This window comes from Salmo trutta, chromosome 5 (assembly GCF_901001165.1).
Source record: "Salmo trutta chromosome 5, fSalTru1.1, whole genome shotgun sequence".
Classification (NCBI taxonomy): domain Eukaryota; kingdom Metazoa; phylum Chordata; class Actinopteri; order Salmoniformes; family Salmonidae; genus Salmo; species Salmo trutta.
This window is the reverse complement of record NC_042961.1, coordinates 48812698-48830684: the sequence shown is the minus strand read 5'-3', so window position 1 is coordinate 48830684 and position 17987 is coordinate 48812698. Positions and strand designations below refer to the sequence as shown.

General features: G+C 47.4%; 1 protein-coding gene across 1 annotated transcript in view; it reads left to right on the top strand.

Moving 5' to 3' along the window:
• The first annotated feature begins 3490 nt into the window (after positions 1 to 3490).
• Positions 3491 to 17987, top strand: part of LOC115194952 (fibroblast growth factor 14-like) — a 59154-nt gene continuing 44657 nt past the window's right edge. Inside the window, exons 1-2 of the mRNA XM_029754860.1 lie at positions 3491 to 3494; positions 7576 to 7686. Coding sequence (XP_029610720.1) covers positions 3491 to 3494; positions 7576 to 7686 — 115 coding nt within the window. The remainder of the gene's footprint in view (positions 3495 to 7575; positions 7687 to 17987) is intronic.

Genomic DNA, 17987 nt, shown 5'->3' with positions numbered 1-17987 from the left:
TGTGGCGGCGGCAGCAGCAACGGCAAGAAAATAGTTTGTTTTAAAGTGTCACCACACCCATGTCTATATGAATGATGAAGGAGTCTTTCACCGCGAGATATGATTGATGGTCCCACTAAATATGCCCATGAGGATGTGGGCTCTGCCTGCCTCTCTCCCCATTACTCTTACTCAAACGGGGCCACCAAGAGCAGACATGGTCATTTGATGCAATTTATCTGCGCACTTATCGTAATTATGAATATGTGATGAAAGATGCACCTGGAGCTTTTTATGCCTCCGGTGTGTGTGTGTGTGCATGCGTGCGTGCGTGCGTGCGTGCGTGTGCGCATTGGCATGTGTTTGGGTGTTACTGTACGTGTGTGTGCGTGTGTTGCATCTTTCTCCTGAAAGCTACTGCAGCAGGTCTCTAAACTTTTGTTACAGGAACAGAGATGGGGGGGGGGGGGGGGGGGGGGGGGGGTTTGTGCTGGCAGACATGGCTGCGGTTAACATCAGCTGCTGGTATAGCACTGATACAGTTATTGTTATTGAGGTAAGAATAGGTAGCTTGTTGTTAGGTGTTATTTCATCGGTAGCTTCTGTTGCCATGGATATAAATGTTGCAGATAAAAATATTAACGATAGTAGAAATCTAAGTTGGTGGGTGTGTTAACAGCTGTTGACTGTGATTGTGGGAGCAAATACGATATGAGCTGCATTAGCAAGATTACTGGATTGTATTAGGTAGAAAAAAGAACGATTGCAGTAGTGTAAAGTACTTAAGTAAAAATACTTTAAAGTACTTCTTAAGTAGTTTTTTGGGGTATCTGTAGTTTACTATATTCACGACTTCCGCCGAAGTCGGCTCCTCTCCTTGTTCGGGCGGCGTTCGGCGTTCGACGTCACCGGCTTTCTAGCCATCACCGCTCCATTTTTCATTTATCCATTTGTTTTGTCTTGTTCCCCGCACACCTGGTTTTCATTCCCCAATCACACTACATGTATTTATTCCTCTGTTCCCCCTCATGTCTTTGTGTGAAATTGTTTGTGTGTTACGTGTTTCTGTACGCACTAGGCTTGTGTGCGTTTTTTCCCGTGTTATTTCACGAAGCCTGTTTGTGTTGTTATACATTTGATGTTTGTGACTGTTTTGCGCGCTTTACACATTGCCTTGTTGGCTGGAGGTTTTTTGACGCAGCTGCGTCCGTCAGTGTCTCTCTCCTGCCGAAATAAAGTGTGCGCCTGTTCACAATTCTCTGCTCTCCTGCACCTGACTTCACCACCAGTACGCACACGCCTGACAACTATTTAGATGTTTGATTACTTTTACTTCACTACATTCCTAAAGAAAATAATGTACTTTTTACTCCATACATTTTCACTGACACCCAAAAGTACTCATTACATTTTGAATCCTTAGCAGGACAGGACAATGGTCCAATTCACACACTTATCACTTTTTTACCCTTATTTCACCGGGTAAGTCGACTGAGAACACATTCTGATTTACAGCAACAACCTGGGGAATAGCTACAGGGATGAATGAGATAAATGTAAACTGGGGATCATTAGGTGACAGTATGAGGGCCAGACTGAGAATTTAGCCAAGACACCAGGGTTAACACCTCTACTCTTACAGTAAGTGCCACGGGATCTTTAGTGACCACAGAGAGTCAGGACACCCATTTAACGTCCCATCCAAAAGACAGCACCCTACACAGGGCAATGTCCCCAATCACTGCCCTGGGGCATTGGGATATTTTTTTTAGACCAGAAGAAAGTGTTCCTCCTACTGGCCCTCAAACACCACTTCCAGCAGCATGTGGTCTCCCATCCAGGGACCAACCCTGCTTAGCTTCAGAAGCAAACCAGCAGTGGGGTGCAGAGGGGTATGCTGCTGGTGTTGGAGTGTACCCCTGGCTATCCGCAAGAAAAAAAATGGTGCCGTCTGGTTTCCTTAATATAAGGAATTAGAAATGATTCATAATTTTACTTTTGATACTTGATTATATTTCAAAACCAATACTTTTACTCAAGTAGTTTTTACTGGGTGACTTTCACTTTTACTTGACTCATGTTCTGTTAAGGTATCATCTTTTTTCACCACTGAATGAACCTGGAATCGAATCTAAGTCATGCCGATACATTTAGAGTTATTTGAGCTATTTTACCAGTATAATGAACAATGTCAGCAGCACATCCAATACTGTTATCTCCTGATATTCTGTCTGAATGGCCTTGTACTGCTGAGAATAGGTCAACTTAACTGGAACAAGCGTATTTACCAAAGCAAATTTAAATAAAACCATCTCTCTCCAGTGTGTCTCAGTAGACAGACAGGCTGATTTGGTTAAGCACCATCTCGCTCTCCAGTGTGTATCCGACAGACAGACAGGCTGGTTTGGTTAAGCAGCGTCTCGCCTCAGCGCTTTATTGACGTTGGTCGTGAAGGCGTGACGCGCGCTCCTCTTTTATTAAGAGTGTGAATCTCTCCTAATGAAATAACTCTGTCATCCCTTGCTACCCCGCCACGCCGCAGCCACGCAATTCCCACACATCCCTCCCTCCTTCTCTCTCTCTCGCTTTTGCTTCTCTACCTCTCATTTCCTTGTCTTTTCTCTCTTTTGCTTCTCTCTTTCTCTCTCCATCTCTTGTTGTATGCTAGGTCTTTGTCGTTCCATCTATCGCTCTCTTTCCTCTCACTCCCTCTGTCTTGCTTCCTTATTTCTGTCCCTCTATCTGCCTCTCTCTCTTTCTTCCCTCTCTCTTTCAGCAGAGAAAAGGAATGCCTTGTTATCCCCTGCTGATTGGTTGATAAATGGCATTATTAAGAGGGATCCAAACCACATAACTCACTACGCATCCACGGACTGGGACGAGAGAGAGAGAGAGAGAGAGAGAGAGAGAGAGAGGCAGAGAGGCAGAGAGAGAGAGAGAAGGCAGAGAGGCAGAGAGAGAGAAGGCAGAGAGGCAGAGAGAGAGAAGGCAGAGAGGCAGAGAGAGAGAGAAGACAGAGAGGAGACCAGACGGGAGAGAGAGAGAAGCCAGAGAGGAGACCAGACGGGAGAGAGAGAGAAGCCAGAGAGGAGACCAGACGGGAGAGAGAGAGAATGTATGGAAAGACAAGCCAGAGAGGAGACCAGACGGGAGAGATGGAGAAAGAACGCCAGAGAGGTCCCACGTAGAGTGAAGTCCAACTGTGGGCATCAGTGTGTGTGTGTGACGGCTCCAGTCCTTGGCAAACCTGCCTCACCCCTCTGCCCCCTGCCAACCCCGTTCCTTTAGATGTGTCCGTCACTTCCATGCTCTGGGAAGGGACCTGCCAGCATTCATACATCCATCTCAGACCGCATACGCACACACACACACACACGCATACACACACGCACGCACACACATCCATCTCAGACCTCTCTGCTCTCAGTTACCACACACAGCCCATGAAAAGAAACCAATGGGAATGGGTCAAGTTGTCAGATGTGAGACACTGGGGAATATTGTGACTTAAATGGGTGAGATGAATGAATATATTCATGTTTGGTACAGTCTCTTACAACTAGACTTCCTTTGAATGGCAGAAGTTATGTTTCTGAAAAAGTTATGTTTCTGAACATAACCCTGACTCTCTCTCCCCTCCTCTCTCTCAGCCCCTCCCCTCCTGTGTGTGACTGTGGGTGGCTTTCTCATCCGCTCACGACTCCAGTGGCCGCTTGGCTTATTCCCCCTTGCTTCACACCCAGAATGTTAAAACATCATGTGCAGTCCTGAAGGGGCTTAATCCTGGATCGATGGCTCCTCTCTCTATCAGGCCGCGGTGACGCCTGGGGCTGGGTGGGGCTGTGTGTGTGTGTGTGTGTGTTTGTGTGTGCGTACATGCAACGTGTGTGTGGTGTGTATTTGTGTGTGTGTGTGTGTGTGTGTGTGTGCGCGTACATGCAACCTGTGTGTGTATGTGTGTGGTGGTGGGGGAGTGGTAGAGCAGTGGTGCCGCTGCAGTGTTTAGCATACGGAACCAGGGAGGGCCTGCAGGGCCAGCCAGACAGCTCGTCCAGCCCAGGCAGGACAGACTCAGGAGAGGGAAGCTCTCCTCGGCTGGCCCCTGCCCTCTTCAGAACCCCCAGATGTCCTGCTGAACACAGCCCAGTCTGACTGACATGCTCCCCCGGCTCCACACCACTTGCAGCAGCTACTGCTGTGTTTAACCTTGACTGGAGGGGGAGTGAGTGTGTGTGTGTGTGTGTGTGTGTTTGTGTGTATGTGCTTGACCGCGTGTGCTTGTGTAATGTGTCTCTATAGACAGTGTTTTGTAATATTGCGTAAGATCCACTGTCATGAGAAGTGCTGCTTCTGTCCAGTACAGTATGTTAAGCGAGGCTTGAAAGTGTAGACTGAGGCTTAATTTGGGATTAAAACTGTACTCCAGAACAAGCAAATTGTTGAACTCTGACCCTGTGTGTCTGGTGTTTGACCACCCACTGCCGATGAAGCGCAATCTTTTACTCGTTATTGGATCCAATCGCATTCCAGGGGCCACAATCTTCATCCAACATTTAACAGCATTGTGTCACCAACTGGACATTTCCACATTGCGTAAACGTTCCTGACACGTTCTGTGTTAGTCCGGGCCTTTCATGATTGAACAGATGTTACTGTACAGGTATCTCCCTAACTATTTCCAGGAAGGAAACGGATAAACCCTTAGCAGCCGCACACAACTGTACAAGTGATATCTTTTTCCTCCCTGTACTCAAAGGACAGGGCATCAGAAGCCCTGTTTTACCAGATGCCCCGATACTACCGTACCCTCATACATATTTGATGTTGCTCATTAAATCTGGATTGTAGTGGCACTTAAGTATTCTGACATTCTCTGTGATCCATGTGATACAGTATTTTCCCTGCTAATGGTCTAAAGTGAAGGATTCTCTCTGCTGTGGGGCACATGACAACAGAAAACAACACACTGTTGTCCATGTCGACCACATGTCCCGGATTGTGCGGGACAGTCCCGCATTTTGTCCCTTTGTCCCACATCCACTCAACCAAACAATCATGTCCCGCATTTAATCAATACATTCAAACACCGCTGATTTAGAAGTGTTATTCGATTTGTCCCGTATTTCAGTCAGACATTCCAACCTGTCTCCTGCGTTCACGTTGCGTTTATGAAAATTGTTGTCGAGATCTGATATTGTGCGCAGCGCAAGACGAGACATAGGCCAATGTCATAGGCCCATCGCCGACCAATCACATTTCCCAAATCCTTTCAGGCTAAATTAAATTCCAGCTAAACTTGGAGAGGACAGTTAGCCTAACTACTTCTGACGAAGAGCTATAAAAGTAAGAACAGACAGAAATGTTTCCGTATCCACACATTCCCAGATTTTCATAAAACAGCCACACATGCAGTTTCTCGTTTCTGCATCACCAAATTTTGCGCGAGGCAAATGAGTAGCTAGGTGCGCTTCAATTAGCTTGTTCAGTGCAGCGGGAGCAGGGGTGTCCAGAGCAGCATGCCGCTACTTCTCACAGTGGCGCTCGTTTAGTACAGTTAGATCAAAGCTGAATCAATGTCTTGGAAGATCACAATGATTTATTTGCACTGAGAACCAAATATAACAGCATAGTATAATGTTACTGTTACACCAAAAACACCACCTAATTTCTTGAGATTTTAGGATAGTTCCTTGAATAGTCCAGCGCACGTAACTAGGCAAAATGTGCTTTGGTTGAACAAAATACAGGAAGGCTATATAGTTTGTTAACACCATAATTTGACAGTAAATCGTAAAAAATTATAATTCACGATTGACAGTGATGATGGCCCATTTTGAAATGAGATATCTTTAACTTGTGGGGCAAGGCACTTAGCCCTCATATTAATGCCTAAGTTTGTTTTTTTTACAGACACCTGCTGACAAAAAATATATATATTTTAATGTAGGCTACACTGTCCCACAAAATCTTCCTGTTGTCCCGCATTTGGGTATTTTAAATGTGGTCACCCTACTGTTGTCCTGTATCGTTAGCTAGCACGCTGGAACAAGGTGCTACACATTCCCTGTATTTCCCTGCTCTTGGAAGGTCTAAAGTGAGGGACTGTCTTGTGTGGAGCACAGAAAAAAGAAACCAACAACTGCTTTCCCCTGCTGTCAACAGGAAGCTACACAAGATGCTACATGTTATTTTCCTGCTCTTTGGAGGTTCTAAGTGAAGGATTTGATCTGTTGTCAGGCAGGGTAAACAACTGCTGTTGTCCCATAGCGTTAGCAAGCATACTAGCAAGCTAGCTGTCAACCAGAAGCTAATACACACAACAAGAGGCTGCAAATGCAGCAGATAAACTCACAGTTCATATAAGATATAAATCCCAGCTAGCTCGACAAACAACTTTTCTGCCTCAGAACATATTCTGAAAACAACAAAACAGATCACCACAGTAGATGGAAAATGGTGTCCCGGGTCATGCAACTTTTAGTAGCTCAGTAAAGTGTTTCTTTGTCTTTCTCGCCTTCTGTCTGTCATTCGTTCTCTCTCTCTCTCTCTCTCTCACTCCTCTACCCAAACAGAGCAGCAAAGTCTCACATGCTATCCATCTTTAATGAAGCATTCTCCGTGCTAGGCAATAGACACACACACACACTCTGCCTTCCTCACAGTAGAGGCTGTCCCTTTTTAAGCAGGCACCTTGCAAGGTCCCATCAATCAGAAGGCCACTGTAGACACAGACGGTGCCTTTCAGTGTAAATAGCAGGACTCTCATGCATTAGGGGGACACAAAGTTCTCTCCCTTAGTAACTGTTTGTTCACCAGTAAAAAAAGAGCACTCTGCACACTGTAATTTACATGCAGTCTGCTCCAGAATGTGTACATAATAACAACACCTTAAAGAAAAATGTCAAACCCAAACTATTTGGCATTTGTTTTATAAGTCGTTAGTCCGAATGAAATGACATAAATACAGCCGGTATGATGCATCATACCACCCTTACAAAAAAGATTGCAGTTTTGAAACTGCAGTGAAAGTGTACTGCAGTTATACTGCAATCTGACTGCATTTTATTTCTTCATAAGGGCAGGTGTATTTCTGTTTTTTGAAAATTATACATCTTGAAAACGTGATTGCTGACAAGCAAAACATTTTTGGAACTATATCAACAATGGACTAATGAAGCAAATACCAAAATATAGTTTTTGGGAGGAGTTGTCCTTTAAGGTCTTTAAAGACCTGATGTTGAAATATAGGTGGAAGTTGGGAGGAAATAGATTGCAGTGTGCTGAATCTTTCTTTAACTGCTGGACATCAACCTTGATATCAACCACCTGCTTAAAGTCATGTCACACACACACACACACCCCACACACACACACACACACACACACACACACACACACACACACACACACACACACACACACACACACACACACACACACACACACACACACACACACACACACACACACACACACTTGTTCCCAGATGCTGTGTTTGTGTAGGTTAGGACAGCATGCAGTATGAGGCCACACACATAAGTTGGTTGCCGTGGTACCTGTGTGTTGTTAACCCTGTCCTGTTCTCTCCACCTGCAGAGCCCCAACTGAAAGGCATCGTCACAAGACTCTACAACCGGCATGGCTTCTACCTCCAGATGCTTCCGGATGGCACCATGGACGGCACAAAGGACGAAAGCAGCTCCTTCTGTAAGTCTGTCTGTCTGGTTCACATCTGTCTGGCTGGCTGGCTCACACCTGTCTGTCTCCCTATAACCCTGCTGTCCATCTGTGAGTCTCACACCTGTCTGTCTATGTTCACTGTTCCTATAACCTTCCAGGGACGGTTCTGCACCTGTCTGTCTGCGTCTGACAGTCTGCTGTCCTCAACCCCTGGCTGTCCTGTCCCTCTGTCTGCCCATCTGGAGTGTCAGTTAGACAAGTCTAAAACAGCTGAAAGACACTTTCTCCCTGTTATCCACATAGCTCTAGTTCCTCACAGATCTTCCCCAGGTAGCACGGTAGTTAGCCCCAGCGAGTAGTCTTCCTGCTGGATCAATTATCCGGGTGTAGGGTGAACATGCTGATCTTGGGTCATTCTAGCATTTTCTTCACTAATGGTTAAGGTTAGGATTGGGGGAGGGGGAGCTGATCCTGAATCTGTAAGTAGGGGAAACTTCGCTCCCCTGCTGAGTAGTCTCTCTGCTGGGTGTATTACCCTCAGTCAGGGTTTTCACCTGAATGATCACTGACCAAAAGATAGAGTATCCCCCGTCCTCTACGGCCCACTGGTCTCTCCTTTACCAGATCATTATAATGCGAGACCTGCTTATGTTAGGACTTTTAGTTTGAAGGAGGATAGGGTTTTCACCTGGGTGATCACTGAGCAGAACATACCTTCCCTTCCTCTGGGACCACTGGGCTCTCATACAACAGATCAATAGAGCATTATAGGATACCCACGATGTGTTGATGCCGCACTTCCCACTAGCTTACAGTGAAATACCTTACGGTGAAAAGGTATAACGCTAGCATAATTTGTAATAAGGAAAGTCATGCTTACTGTAGATCCCAAGGCACTGTGATTATCTGGTGATACGCAGCACATGCTGTTCCTTTCTAAAAGGGGGGGGGGGGGTGTAATGTTGAGGGTCATTATGTAATGCCATGTAACTCTTTACAGTATGTATTGCAATATGAAAATCTACACTTCGTATTGGCATAGCGTGAATGCTTTTTAGACAGTACCTATTTTTAGACAGTACCTATTTTTAGACAGTACCTATTTTTAGACAGTACCTATTTTTAGACAGTACGTGTTTTTAGACAGGTTAGCCTATAATCGTGGACACATTATTCCATAAGATTTTGTGAGTCTTAAATCTTAAATATGTCGTACAACTAACTCCTTTTAGCCAGTGTGGGTGATTTTTAGGTAGGGATAGTATAGAGAGTAAATCCTTGCGTAACAAAACAGGTCCCGGTTGGGGTATTATGTCATTTATTTAGAGATTGGAGGCCAGCCATGAAGTGTTTTTGAGTGTGAGCTACGGTTAATTTGATAACTATAATTCCATCAAACCTTACATCAGTCTTACTGTTACTGTGAGCGCTTTGTAAGGGAAACATGGGAGATGCAGAAGGTGGGAGAGAGAGGGGGGGTAAAGAGAGAGAGAGAGAGAGCGGTGAAGTGAGAGAGAAAAAGAGAGAGAAAAATAGACGAATGGAGGGAGATCTGGAATGTACAGTACAGGATTTCATTCAAGGTAGATTATTTATTAATTCTCGCAGCACGGTGGAATTGTGGTATGATTGACATCATTGTAATTGCGTATCAATCTACAGCACAAGCATCTACCCCACTGCACAGAATATTGAATGGGAGAAATTATTGGTTTTTGTGTGTGTGTGTGTGTCTGTGCAAAGTGTGTGCGTGCATGTTTATGTACGTGTTTGAGCATGTATGTTTGAGGTCTGGATGACCCCTACAGTATTTACTGTAGCCCATAACAGAATGACAGGCCTTTTCCCTATGGAGAGAGCAGAGATACCCCATAACAGAATGACAGAATGACAGGCCTTCTCCCTATGGAGGGAGCAGAGATACCCCATAACAGAATGACAAAATGACAGGCCTTCTACCTATGGAGGGAGCAGAGATACCCCATAACAGAATGACAAAATGACAGGCCTTCTACCTATGGAGGGAGCAGAGATACCCCATAACAGAATGACAAAATGACAGGCCTTCTACCTATGGAGGGAGCAGAGATACCCCATAACAGAATGACAAAATGACAGGCCTTCTACCTATGGAGGGAGCAGAGATACCCCATAACAGAATGACAAAATGACAGGCCTTCTACCTATGGAGGGAGCAGAGATACCCCATAACAGAATGACAAAATGACAGGCCTTCTACCTATGGAGGGAGCAGAGATACCCCATAACAGAATGACAAAATGACAGGCCTTCTACCTATGGAGGGAGCAGAGATACCCCATAACAGAATGACAAAATGACAGGCCTTCTACCTATGGAGGGAGCAGAGATACCCCATAACAGAATGACAAAATGACAGGCCTTCTACCTATGGAGGGAGCAGAGATACCCCATAACAGAATGACAAAATGACAGGCCTTCTACCTATGGCGGGAGCAGAGATACCCCTCATACACAACACAACACAACCCAGGCTGCTAGGGTTCTGAGTGGCTGAGAGACCTGCTGAGTATACTCTGTCTCGGTCACGCTACAGCTTACACTCCACACCCTCTCTTTCTCTCCCTTTCTCCCCCTCACTCTCCCTCGCTCTGTCTCTGCTTCTCATCCTCCTGAAGTGATAAGTCTCCCATCAGGACCCCCACTGGTTCCCTGACCTCTCCTATATAAAAAAAAAGTGTCTGTCTGTACATGTGCTTATGTATGTATGTATGTGTGTGTGTGTGTGTGTGTGTGTGTGTGTGTGTGTGTGTGTGTGTGTGTGTGTGTGTGTGTGTGTGTGTGTGTGTGTGTGTGTGTGTGTGTGTGTGTGTAATTATGCACCCTACTGCGGCGTATGCTAAGGAGGCCAGTCAGAAAAGGTCCAAATCAGCAGCAAATGGAGATAAATAATTAAGGAGGAAATGGTCAGATTCATATGAGTTCTACAGAAACAGCCTGAGTCCCAAATGGCACTCTATTCCCTATGCACCTTGGTCAAAAGAAGTGCACTATATGGGGAATAGGGTGCCCTTTTGGATGCACACAGAGTGTCTGGAGTCTTCTGCTGGACCTGTGCCCACAGGCAGGCCTTCCCGGGCTTCCCCTGCCCTCCTCTCTACATTTTGCTAACAAGCCAAACACACACACACATACACACAAACACAGAAACTCTCTCAAAGTACATTTGACCGTTGGAAGTTGTTAAAGGACACTGGGATGGGAGGCCTCCCTCTCCTCCCCTTCTCCTTCCTCTATTCCGCTGCTCTCTTTTCCTCCCTCACTCTGACAATTAGGCAGAGAGGCTGCTGTTGGCAGAGGCCCCTGGGCATTTGGCCCCTGGGCATTTGGCCCTTGGCCAGGCGTATTACACACTGCGGCTGCACCGCCCTGCCAGTTAATTGCTAATTTTACCAAAGCCGTCTTGTCGGATCGATCCCTGCGACCCCCAGCCTTCAGCTACCCGCATAAGTCTCTAGCCCCCAACCCCCGGCCTCCAGCACCAGGAACTACCACTTCCAGCGCCCTGACAGACCCCAAACTAAGGCCCCTTGGCAAATAGCCCCTGAACCTAGTTCGTGCCCCCAGTCCTGGGCACATTGACCCAGCCCCATGGCCTCAGATATTGAATATGTCCACCTAAGGCCCCCTTACAGCCCCCAGGGGCCGGGCCACAAAGACCCAATACACACCTTGGAGTGAAAGGGGGCATGGGGGTATACATCCTCCACCATCACCTCTGTCTTGTTTCTACCACTCTGCTCTCCTCTGGAGGAGAAATCTCTTCCTTCCTTCCTGCACATATCATTCTGAGAACCTTATGGTTCTTAGAGCTTGGTGAAAGCGTGGTTATTTTACATACAACCTTCCCACAACATTCTGGGAATGGTGCAGGATACCCAGCTAGCACATAACGTTCTGAGAACCATATGTGTATTAGGTGGGAATTTCAGTAATTCAGCATAACATTTTCTACACGTTTCCTGATGGTTCTATTTAAAGTCATGTTTTCAGAACATTCAGATCACTTTTTGTTTCATCACATTGATGACCGACTGAGCATTCTACTCAAAGCATTGTACGTGAGTGCTGATGAAGATTTCATCAAATGTGCATTACAAGATCGTAATTGGATCGCAATTGGATATCACAAAATTGGGGGTAAAATACAAATAAAAGGGCATTACTGTGGCTCTGAAATACAATGACATTTCAAAAGGAGGAAAATAATTAGTACGAAAACCTTTTGTCATCATTTTGATGTCACCAGATGGACTTTAGATGGAGTATAATGTTAGCTAGCTAGCTAAGATTGAGGGTAGACCACCAACTGGCTGACATTAGCATTGCTAGCTATTTTTGACAAACTTTGCAAGCTAATGACAACATTGTCCTCTGTCTAAAGTAAATTTGACTACATGATAATGATGGCAAAGTTGTTTCCTTCTAAATATCAGCCTACTTTAACGATGTCATCATATTTCCAGGACACTATAGTGTAATTAAGACTAAACAGCCAATGTCATATATGCATAGTCACTTTAACCATATCTACATGTACATACAACTTAATCAGCCTGACTGACTAACTAACCGGTGTCTGTATGTAGCCTCGCTACTTTATAGCCTCGCTACTGTATATAGCTTGTTTTTTACTGTTGTTTTATTTCTTTACCTACCTATTGTTCACCTAATACCTTTTTTGCACTATTGGTTAGAGCCTGTAAGTAAGCATTTCACTGTAAGGTCTACATCTGTTGTATTCGGCGCACGTGACAAATAAACTTTGATTTGATAGCCTCCATCCCGAATGACTGGGCTTATCACAACTTTTTGGCACCACTACGGGGCCGCTGGCAGAGGGAGGCTTGAGAACGTTCATAACAATGGCGTGATGTGACCGGGTGAAAGAGGTGCAACCTATGAATACAAAACTCTGACTATCCTCTATCTTGTTAAGTGTGTTCAGGTGTGTTGGCCGCGCCCACTAATTGGCCACACCTGATTTGAATGACTGATTGTTTCCTGGGGTATGGGGTCTGTTTGAATAAACTAAAATTAAAAGCTTTGTATGAGTTAAAAAAAACATGACATGCTTGCTCCATCCTGTTGGTGCAGTGGACTAATTCCCTCGAAAGCAAACAGAAGATCATTGGTTCAAATCTCACTGACGCTGTGCCACAACAGAGAAATGAATGTGTTTGTATGATTAATGCCTCAGCAAATCAATTTCCATGTGGCCTATCTGTCAAATAAAATCAAATTGTATTTGTCACATGCACCGAACACAACAGGTGTAGACCTTAAAGTGAAAAGCTTACTTACAAGCCCTTAACCAACAATGCAGTATTTTTTTTTTAAAGTCAGAAAATATTTGCTAGAAAATAATAATAATTAAAAAAAAAACAATAATGAGGCTATTTGCAGGGGGTACCGGTACTGAGTGTCAATGGTGGTAACTGGTGCATGGAAGTCAGGTGCAGGAGAGCAGAGATGAGTGGACAAAGCAATTTACTGAGGCAATTATTAGAACAGAACGCAACCGCGTCACAAAAACAAATGCCCAAAGAACAAGTAAGGCTGCCACGAAGCACGGGCACAAAAACAAAACCCGGCGCAAACCAGCCGGAAGCATGCCAACCTTGACAATAAACAATTCCACACACAGACATAGGGGGAACAGAGGGTTATATACACGACAAGTGATGAGGGAATGTAAACCAGGTGTGTGGGAAAGCAAGACAAAACAAATGGAAAATGAAAGGTGGATCGGCGATGGCTAGAAGACCGGTGACGTCGACAGCCGAACGTCGCCTGAACAAGGAGAGGAACCGACTTCGGCGGAAGTCGTGACACTGAGTCAATGTGCGGAGGTACAGGTTAGTCGAGTTAGATTGAGGTAATATATACATGTAGGTAGGGGTAAAGTAACTATAAATAGATAATAAACAGTGAGTAGCAGCAGCGTAAAAAAGGGTGTCAATTCAAATAGTCTGGGTAGCCATTTGATTAACTGTTTAGCAGTCTAATTGCTTGGGGGTAGAAGCTGATATGGAGGCTTTTGGACCTAGACTTGGCACTCCGGTACCGCTTAACTAACGGTAGCAGAGAGAACAGTCTACGACTAGGGTGGCTGGAGTCTTTTTTATGGCCTTCCTCTGACACCGCCTAGTATATAGGTTATGATTTCAGGAAGCTTGGCCTCAGTGATGTACTGGACCGTACAAACTACCCTCTGTAGCGCCTTGCAGTCGGATGCCGAGCAGTTGCCATACCAAGCGGTGACGCAACCAGTCAGGATTCTCTTGATGGTGCAGCTGTAGAACTTTTTGAGGATCTGAGGACCCATACCAAATCTTTTTAGTCTCCTGAGGGGGAATAGGCGTTGCTGTGCCATCTTCATGACTGCATTGGTGTGTTTGGACAGTGATAGTTTGTCAGTGATAGTTTGTCAGATGTGGACACAAAGGAACTTGAAGCTTTCCACCAGCTCCACTATAGCCCCGTCGGCGTGAATGGGGGCGTGCTCGGCCTGGAGTCCACAATCAGCTCTTTTGTCTTGCTCATGTTGAGGGAGAGGTTGTTGTCTCTGACCTCCACCCTGTAGGCTGTCTCATCATTGTCGGTGATCAGGCCTACCACCGTTGTGTTGTAGGCAAATGTAATGGCGTTGTTGGAGTCGTGCATTGCCACGTAGTCGTGGGTGAACAGGGAGTACAGGAGGGGTCTAAGCACACACCCCTGAGGGGCCCCAGTGTTGAGGATCAGCGTGGGAGATGTGTTGTTGCCTACCCTTCTCACCAGGGGGCTGCCCGTCAGGAAGTCCAGGATCCAGTTGTAGAGGGAGATGTTGAGTCCCAGAGTCCTTAGCTTAGTGATGAGCTTTGATGGCACTGTCTGTGCTTGTTCAAAACAGTTAACCCAAAATAAGCTGGCAGTGTTATTAAAAGTCTAATTGAAATATGTTCTCAGAACATTATTTAATTACCTTCAAGTAACGTATCACTTATTTTCTCAGAACATTAATAACACCTCCCAAGAAAAGTATCAGGGAACCACGGTAAAACGTTCTTAGAGCCAGCAACATCGTCACTTCTGTTTTCAGAATGTTAAAAAAACGTTCAGTTTTACTGCTTATTTAGGGCTTCATTCCCTAAATAAATAAAGGTTAAATAAATAAAATCATTATAATAACTCCCAGAGCCAATGGGAAACCACAAACAGATGTTCCACCAAGGAAACAAACGTGCTAGCTGGGCCTCAATTGCACTGTGTGTCAGGAAGGAAGGAAGGAAGGAAGGAAGGAAGGAAGGATGGAAGGAAGGAAGGAAGGAAGGACGGTAAAGAGCAGAGGAACAGACAGCAGAGGAACAGATGGGAAGACAGGGAAGAGGGAGAGAGAGGAGGGATGAGAGACGAGAGAAAGAGGAGATCAAGGGAGGAGGGACTGTGGTGCCAAAGGAGCAGCTGGCGATCCACTGATGGCCGTTCAATCACTGTGTCTCCCCCCTCTGGTGGGAGGTCAGAGAGGCTGGCTATTTCTCTCCCTCTCTCTTTCAGAGAGTTATGCAATAGGGGTAGGGAAAGGGGAGGGAGAGAGGAATGGAGGGAGGGAGGGAGAATCCAGATTTTGGACACCTCTTCTCTGACCAGCTGGACTGACCAGTGGGTTGACATTATGACATGGCTGTGTGTGTGAGAGAGCTCGACCTCCCACTTGAGATACATGAAGGAGGGAGGAGAAAGGAGAAAGGGGGAGATGGAGAGGGGGAAGATAGGGGGAGGAGAGGAGGAGGATGCCTTAATACTGTAGCAATAGAGGAGGGATTCTCACCACCTACAGAGAAAGGTAGGAGGGAGAAACAGACCGGAAAATGAAACAGAGATGTCACGTCCTGGCCAGTATATAAGGTTAATTGTTTTGTAGTTTGGTCAGGGCGTGACAGAGGGTATTTGTTTTATGTGGTTCGGGGTGGTGTGTTTGTGTAAAGGGTGTTTGATTTAGTATGTCCGGGGTTTGGTTTATGTCTAGGTAGTTCTATGTGGAGTCTAGTATGTCTGTTTCTATGTCTGGTGAATTGGTGTTGGGACTCTCAGTTGAAGGCAGGTGTTTTCTATCTGCCTTTGATTGAGAGTCTCATAAATGAGGGTGTGTTTGTGTTTGTGTTTTGTGGGTGATTGTTCTGTGTTCAGCCCTAGGCTTTGCCAGACTGTTAGTTGTTCGTTTGTTCTAGTGGTTTTGTTATTTTGTATTCAGTGGTTTTTGTAAGTGAATAAATCTAAATATGAGCATACACGTACCTGCTGCGTATTGGTCTACATTTTCAGACGACGATTTCGTTATATCGTCGGAAGACGAAGACGACAACCGTGACAGAATCACCCACCTCAAAAGGACCAAGCAGCAGTGGAAGGAGCAGACGGCGTTCGAGTTGGACTGGCGGGAGAAGTGGACTTGGGAGGAAGTTCTGAACGGGGCCGGACCTTGGCATCAGGCTGGGGAGTATCGCCGCCCGCAGTGGGAAATAGAAGCAGCCAAGGCAGAGAGGCGGTGGTACGAGGCCAGAGTGGACGCGCTGAAGGAGATGCACGAGAGGCACCCCCAAGAAAATTTTGGGGGGGGGCACACGGGTAGTTTGGCTAGGCGTAAGAAGAGCCGGAAGCCAGCTACCCGTGGTTATATGGAGGAGCGTATGAGGTGGGGAGCGCCATGTTTCGCTGAGAAGCGCAATATCTCACCCATACGCACGCACAGTCCGGTGCGAGTTATTCCAGCCCCTCGCAGGTGCCGTGCTAGAGCGGGCATCCAGCCTGGTAGGAGGATGCCTGCGCAGCGCATCTGGTCGCCGGTACGCCTCCGAGGACCAGGCTACCCAACTCCCGCTCTACGCACGGCTACCATCAAGCCCCTGCACAGCCCAGTCTGCCCTGTACGAGCACTCCGCTCGTGCAGGGCTACTAGTTCCATCCAGCCAAGGCGGGTTGTGCAGGAGGTAAGATCTAGACCGGCTGTGCGCCTCCATAGCCCTGGGTTTCCAGCTCCTGTCTCTCGTGCGGACCCGGAAGTGCGTCCACCCAGTCCGACTCGTCCTGTTCCCGCTCCCCGCACTAAACGGCAAGTGCGTAAACCCAGCCTCGCGAGTCAACAGTCGTCGGAGCTGCCCGCCAGTCAACAGTCGTCGGAGCTGCCCGTCAGTCAACAGTCGTCGGAGCTGCCCGTCAGTCAACAGTCGTCGGAGCTGCCCGTCAGTCAACAGTCGTCGGAGCTGCCCGTCAGTCAACAGTCGTCGGAGCTGCCCGTCAGTCAACAGTCGTCGGAGCTGCCCGTCAGTCAACAGTCGTCGGAGCTGCCCGTCAGTCAACAGTCGTCGGAGCTGCCCGTCAGTCAACAGTCGTCGGAGCTGCCCGTCAGTCAACAGTCGCCGGAGTGGCCAGACTGCGCTGAACTGCCGGAGTGGCCAGACTGCGCTGAACTGCCGGAGTGGCCAGACTGCGCTGAACTGCCGGAGTGGCCAGACTGCGCTGAACTGCCGGAGTGGCCAGACTGCGCTGAACTGCCGGAGTGGCCAGACTGCCCTGAACTGCCGGAGTGGCCAGACTGCCCTGAACTGCCGGAGTGGCCAGACTGCCCTGAACTGCCGGAGTGGCCAGACTGCCCTGAACTGCCGGAGTGGCCAGACTGCCCTGAACTGCCGGAGTGGCCAGACTGCCCTGAACTGCCGGAGTGGCCAGACTGCCCTGAACTGCCGGAGTGGCCAGACTGCCCAGACTGCCCCGAGCTGACAGACTGCCCTGAACTGCCGGAGTGGCCAGACTGCCCTGAACTGCCGGAGTGGCCAGACTGCCCTGAACTGCCGGAGTGGCCAGACTGCCCTGAACTGCCGGAGTGGCCAGACTGCCCTGAACTGCCGGAGTGGCCAGACTGCCCTGAACTGCCGGAGTGGCCAGACTGCCCAGACTGCCCCGAGCTGACAGACTGCCCTGACCTGCCCGAGTTGCCAGACTGCCCTGACCTGCCCGAGTTGCCAGACTGCCCTGACCGTCCCGAGTTGCCAGACTGCCCTGACCGTCCCGAGTTGCCAGACTGCCCTGACCGTCCCGAGTTGCCAGACTGCCCTGACCGTCCCGAGCTGCCAGACTGCCCAGACAGCCTGGAACGGCCTGAGCCGGAGCCGCCTCCAATATAGGTGGGTTGGGGAGGGGGGGTGTAGCACAGTGCCGTCGTTGACGGCAGCCACCCTCCCTTCCCTCCCTTTAGTAAGGGGGAATTTTCTTTTGGGTATTGTTTGGGGGTATTTTTTTTGTGTTAA